This window comes from Salvia hispanica, chromosome 3 (genome assembly GCF_029641045.1).
Source record: "Salvia hispanica isolate PSC_SH4W2 chromosome 3, Shi_PSC_v1, whole genome shotgun sequence".
NCBI lineage: Eukaryota > Viridiplantae > Streptophyta > Magnoliopsida > Lamiales > Lamiaceae > Salvia > Salvia hispanica.
Window position 1 is genome coordinate 11,868,159 of NC_142694.1, and position 6,000 is coordinate 11,874,158.

Here is a 6,000-nt window from a genome sequence, read left to right on the forward strand (position 1 = left end):
TCTTTTTTTGTTTCTTATTTTTGCCCCCCTTTTTTTTTTTATTATGATACACTTGTGAGATGCATAGCATTTTTAGCGTTGGCCAGAATTCATTGGTAATTTCATTATTTTAGAAATTTATATATATCGAAATTAATTGCTTCCAAAACTATTAAAAAATTATTTTGAATATTAGCAATTTGTAAATACACCAACTTTGAGTATTAGCACATTCGTGAAAAAATACTTTTCTTATGTAATAATTAGTAACTGGCTTTTGATGATAGTGTTTTATTCTAATCTCTGCATGGTGCTTTAATAGCCTGAAGAATATGATGATATACTTAAATATTGGAAAAGGAACATATTCAGTTGAAATATTGTGAAGCTAAAATATATGAAGCCTATATATATTTACAACCTCATTTAAATGGTATGTGCCTGGTGAAGAAAGAATAAACTGTTGTTCTACACAGAAGCTCAGTCATCCTCTGCACTTTAATATGTATACACACATTAAGACCATAATATATGAACAAAACTAATCATCTTCCCATAGCTCTATTACTGCTTGATACTTGAGCCCGAAGAGATGCTGTATCACGAACCGGACGAGGTTCCTGCATGAAAACAAAGTTAGCTAGGCTCAAACCTCGGAGAAACACAACACAAACAATAGTTTAGCATCAATAATCTAAACACAGAATCAGCAACTTTGGTGTCTGTATTCCCTTATGTTGTTCACCCTTTCTTGAATTGTTGTTTCAAGTCTTGTAAATTACTTCGCTAACAAGTGATAGATTTGTGCTGAGATATTGCAAAATGTTTACTCACCACGCGGAAAGGAAATTCATCAGCCTCAAGCATGTGTACAATCTGACCCATCTTAGGACGTTTGATGGCATCCAAGTCTATACATCGGAGGCAAAGCAGTAGTATTCTCTTGAGTGCTCTTGGGGGAGGAGGAACAGCCATCAGTGGGTCAGTAATCTCTTCACTACGCCGACTTGATACCATCCCTTTGAACCAATCTACCAAGTTCATCTGAAAGTTGAGAGTTGGAACTTGTTACTACTTTTCAGCAAGTAAAGAGAGTTCAAAGATGGATTTTCTTCACCTCTCCTGGTGGCCTTGAATAGTCTACTGGGCTCCTTCCGGTTATTATTTCCATGAGTAGAATTCCGAAGCTGTATACGTCGCTCCCCTCATTGAGCATACCAGTGCTTGCATAGTCAGGGGAGACATATCTGCAGTATGTAAATAAAAGTTACATGCCTTCCTCTTTCCAATCCTCTGCTTTGAGGAGAATGAAGAGAAACAGAACAAACCCGAATGTTCCCATCACTCGTGTAGTCACGTAGCTTTTCTCAGGTCCCAATAACTTGGCGAGTCCAAAGTCTGACACTTTTGGATTCCATTTCCTGTCTAGTAGAATGTTGCTGGATTTTACATCCCGATGGACAACTTTGGGCTCTAATCCTTCATGTAAGTATGCTAGTCTGCAACAACCAACATTCAGAAATTCAATAGTAAGTACATAAAGAAGTAACTGAGCATCTGCATCTCATGAGATGCTCAAAAGAACTGTCGGAGCGTAGATAATCATTTTCTTGTCAAAACAAACACAACAGTAGAGCGTAGATGTGGATAAGAGTATCAAAAAGCAGCACACCCCAAAAGAAATACAGTAGGGAGGGTGCATAACAATGAGAAACATTACACCAATCAATCACTTAGGTGAAGCATATCAATATATTAGTATGAAATTGGGATAACGCCTCACCCTCTAGCTGTCCCAATGGCAATTTTCATGCGGATCTCCCAAGTCAACGGACTAACTGGCCCCACATTGCCATGTAACCACTGCTCCAAGTTGCCATTGTCAATGTACTCATAGACCAGCAACCTGATTGCACCAAAAATGATCAGCAACAAGTGAAAGAAAAACTAATTCTATGTTAACAGAAAAAAATCAAATGAAACTGAGGCATATACCTTTGAGCTCCTTCAGCACAATAACCTAAGAGACTCACGAGGTTCTTGTGTTTTACTTTCCCGATAGCTTCAACCTCCACTGTAAACTCTTTCTCTGCCTGACCCCTTTTGAGAAATGACCAGAAAATGTTAAAGTTGCATACAGTGGCATGCTTCAAGAAGACTGATGAAAGAACATGTGTTGCATTAATTAAAGATTAAAACTGAAGATTAAGGTGGCAATGCTACCCTTGGGGTCAATATCATATTATTCATCCCTTGTTAAGATCAGTCATCAATTAAAGAAATTATGGGGATCCTCATCGTAATAATATGCAACATATTTGAGCCATGGGCGTGTCACGTGTGGCTGGATGCAATGCCCATATTCATGGTGTCAGGACTCAGGAGGGTGCAGTAGACCTTGACAACTCATAACGAAGTAGTACTATATTTTTTACGTCGACATGATGGCAACTCCACAGTTATACAGTATTTATCTTTCAATTTTGTTCGATATTTGTGTCGTGAGTCTCAAAACATCTGACATATTTATCCAGACGAAATTCGACCATGTGGCTAAAACTGATTAAATATGATAAAAACCTTCTTCAATTACAATCCTCTGTACATCCACACTCTCAGACATAATCTACCTAATTTTCACTATGCCCAATAAACAGCACTCGTTCGATTAGCAAAGAAAATATCCCAAAAAAGGGATCAGAGATACTACAACCAATGGTATCATAACTGAGAAAGCATAAAAAGAAAAAGTTAATCTAGATAAGATAAAGTAGCATAACGATATTAAAGAGCTGAATGAAAATAATTAAAGGAAAAAAAAGATTAGTCTAAAGACTCTAAACTCTAAAGCTTGCCCTGTAGAATAGATCCAAGAAAAAGAAGAGCTAAAGAAATAAAGGCTACCAATTACTTTGTTTTTTTTTCTTTTAATCCCTAGTCCGAAATGTCTAATTAATATTCACCCACAAAGCAATCAACATCGAACCTCTGATTCCATCAACGAATTCCCTATTGGAACACATAATTTCGAATAGAACATGCCTAATTAATCTTAGTTACTGAAATGAAATGCATAAACAGAGCAAACATGCACGCTGATCCATAAATATAAACCCTAATTCTCATATCACAGCTCTAAACCCCTATTTCGAGCTCGAAATGAGATACAAAGAAGACTTACTTGTTATTGAGAAGTTTTTTCACCGCAATCACGGAACCATCCTGCAAAACCCCACGATAAACAATTCCATAACCACCTTCTCCAATCACATTTTGACTCGAGAACTGATTCGTCGCAATCTGCAGCTCTCTCATGCTGTACCACCGCCCCCACCCAGAGCTCCCCAAACCGTCAGTCGACGCCGACGACGACTCGCTCCGCGTCGTGCTCGACTCTTTGCTCTCCGACTCCGCATCCAAACCCTGCGAAACGCCGCCGATCACAAACACCTTATCCGTCTCACTCTTCACCTGCCTCCGATCCGCCTCCCTCTCATCGCCGGTCTTACTAGAAACCGGCGGCGGAAGTCCGGAGCTCTTGTTCGCGCCAATGCCGAGCCGCTTCGAGCTCCGATTGCGGAGGAACAGGAGAATTAGGCAAATAGCAGCGAGCACGATCACGACTGTAGCGATTATGACGATGAAGAGCTTCTGACCGAGAATTGAAGTTTTCTGAGTGAAAATTCCGCCGGCGGTAGGGCTACCGGAATCATCCATTTGCTGCGGAGAGATTGGTGTGCGAGGGGTGGGGTGAGAGGGGCATGTGTTAGTGAATGATGATTGGAGTAGAATTTAAGATGAAAACTGCGAAAATGTGGTTGGAGAACTTGAGTGGGAAATGGAAAAAGTGGCAGCCATTGTTGAGGTTAGCTAAGCTGATGGAGTGGGCAACAATGCCATACAACGGATACCAACTAAAATTGTGAGTTACGAGAATTGAAGACAAAGAAAGGGGTATTTTGGGGAAGATAAATATTTTGAAACGGATCGTCGCCCTCCGACCGTTAAGATGGTGACCAGCTTGACCGTTCTACCCCTGTTATTCTCTATTGCAACGTTTCAATTCACTTATTATTATTCTAATAGTATTAAATATATTTAAAATTAAAAATTTTGTAATTTAGGGAAAAAATGTATCTCTAATGGACTAATGGAATGTTATTCTCCTCTAACATCACATTAGTCACTTTTCTTTCTATCACTCATTTAATTTACCAATTATGTACACTTGTATCGTTTTAAAAAATTTATTTTAAAAGATGAATATATTGTCTTTTATTGGAATCTAATAAAACTCTCTCAAAACTATAATTTCGGTGAGAAAGAAGAAATGAAAGATATTTTCGTACTTCATTGATTAGTTTGTTTTTATTGGAATTTAATAAAACCCTCAACACTATAATATCGGTGAGAGAAAAATTGAAGATATTTTCAATAGTTGCGACATAATATGTGAAAGATAAAGCAAAATCATCAATCAATAATTTGATTTTTGTCATCTTGTCACGCACCGCATCATCATAATCAAGAAAGGATGATTTTAATTGTAACTTGGGCTCCTTTAATGATCCACAATTTAAAGAGAGAGCCATAAAATCTTTATATAATAATATCATATCGAAACAAACAAAAGAAAGGGAGAAAATTATTGGAGGCGAAGTAACGCACAAGTAAAACTATGTTCTTAAAAATTAGAAAAAATATGAAAATTGAAGTATTGGGCGCTCTCTTTTTTCAACTTATATGGCTAGTTGCATCCATGCACACGTCCATTTCATGACCCCATCCATTAGTATCAATATATTACGTGTGTGACAAATTATTAATGTCGGATTTACAAGTACTACAAATATAATTAAGATTTGTTGTTAATAGTGTAAATAACATATCCGTATTTTTTTCATTTTTGTTAGCCCATTAGTATTCCACTAATAATAGTACTTATATTGTCTCTGTATTACTCTCTTATTTTATTAATTTTACATTAAAACTTGTATTGTCTACTAAAATAATTTTATTTATATTAGTTGATAAGAAAGTTATGTAATGATAAATAAGTTTAAAATTGAATGAGCCATTTCTCTAGCACGTAACATATAATCATGTAGCAATCATATCAATTCCCCAAAGTCGTGACATAACACATAGATATAGGAATATTTTTAAAAATAATAATTTGCTTCCTTCACTTCCATCAATCAATATTTAAATACTAATAGGCAGGATAATAATTGAAAAGAAGAACCCTTGAGCGAAACCATGACAAAAATGTAACATTGTTTCCATTAATAAAACCAAAAATATTAGGCTACTCTTGAATGTACAAAGATCCAAATTGATATAAGTTGGGCAAAAGCAGCGAAAAAAACAATGTAATGACACATATATACTACCAACTTTGATTAATCTTCACTTAACAACACCAATAATTCAACCACCCTAAGTTTTACTTAATTGAACACTTATACTTTAAGCAAGTATAGGGTTAAATTTGTTCCCTATATTAAGATTAATGTCCTATTGACTAAATGGGTTATTCTTGCAATCAAAAGTCTCAAATTTTAATTTTACTAGAGTTTTATATAGGTCAAACGTTCATACCCGATTTGGTATGTAACGGTGAAACACAACTTAGTTGGTAAGACGTTTCTCCTTCAACCAATAGATCAGGGTCGAGTCATTACAGGATTGGTGGAAAATCATTATTGATCATCGTAAAAAAAATGGCATGTTGACACTAAACATAGTTCCCAATACGTGTAGGGTTAAATTAGTACAACTAAAGGGTTGATTTAATTATGCTAAACATCATTTCTTATATGTAAAGCCATTTTGAGACTAATCCATATTATTCACATGGCCCAACTCTGGGGAGATTCACATAGCCCAAATGATTCTAAATTCATGGGCTTTCTGCTAGTGTCTGAGCGACATTACACTTTTCTCTTTCTTTTTTGTTTCATTTATATATGGGTACTTTTAAGAAAAATAATTTTACTTCTTTCTTTAAATTATTTATTT

The 6,000-nt window shown here is 36.0% G+C and overlaps 1 protein-coding gene across 1 annotated transcript; it reads right to left on the bottom strand.

Annotated features, from left to right (window-relative positions):
- Positions 1 to 330: 330 nt before the first annotated feature.
- On the bottom strand, positions 331 to 3,909 carry LOC148930167 (putative receptor-like serine/threonine-protein kinase At4g34500). Its single transcript, XM_089069470.1, has 7 exons — positions 3,161 to 3,909; positions 1,975 to 2,079; positions 1,763 to 1,885; positions 1,308 to 1,478; positions 1,097 to 1,226; positions 814 to 1,023; positions 331 to 599 (listed from the first exon to the last, which is right to left on the bottom strand). The coding sequence occupies exons 1-7, from the start codon at positions 3,694 to 3,696 to the stop codon at positions 525 to 527; spliced, it is 1,350 nt and encodes a 449-aa protein (XP_088925596.1). The 5' UTR covers positions 3,697 to 3,909; the 3' UTR covers positions 331 to 524.
- Positions 3,910 to 6,000: the final 2,091 nt, after the last annotated feature.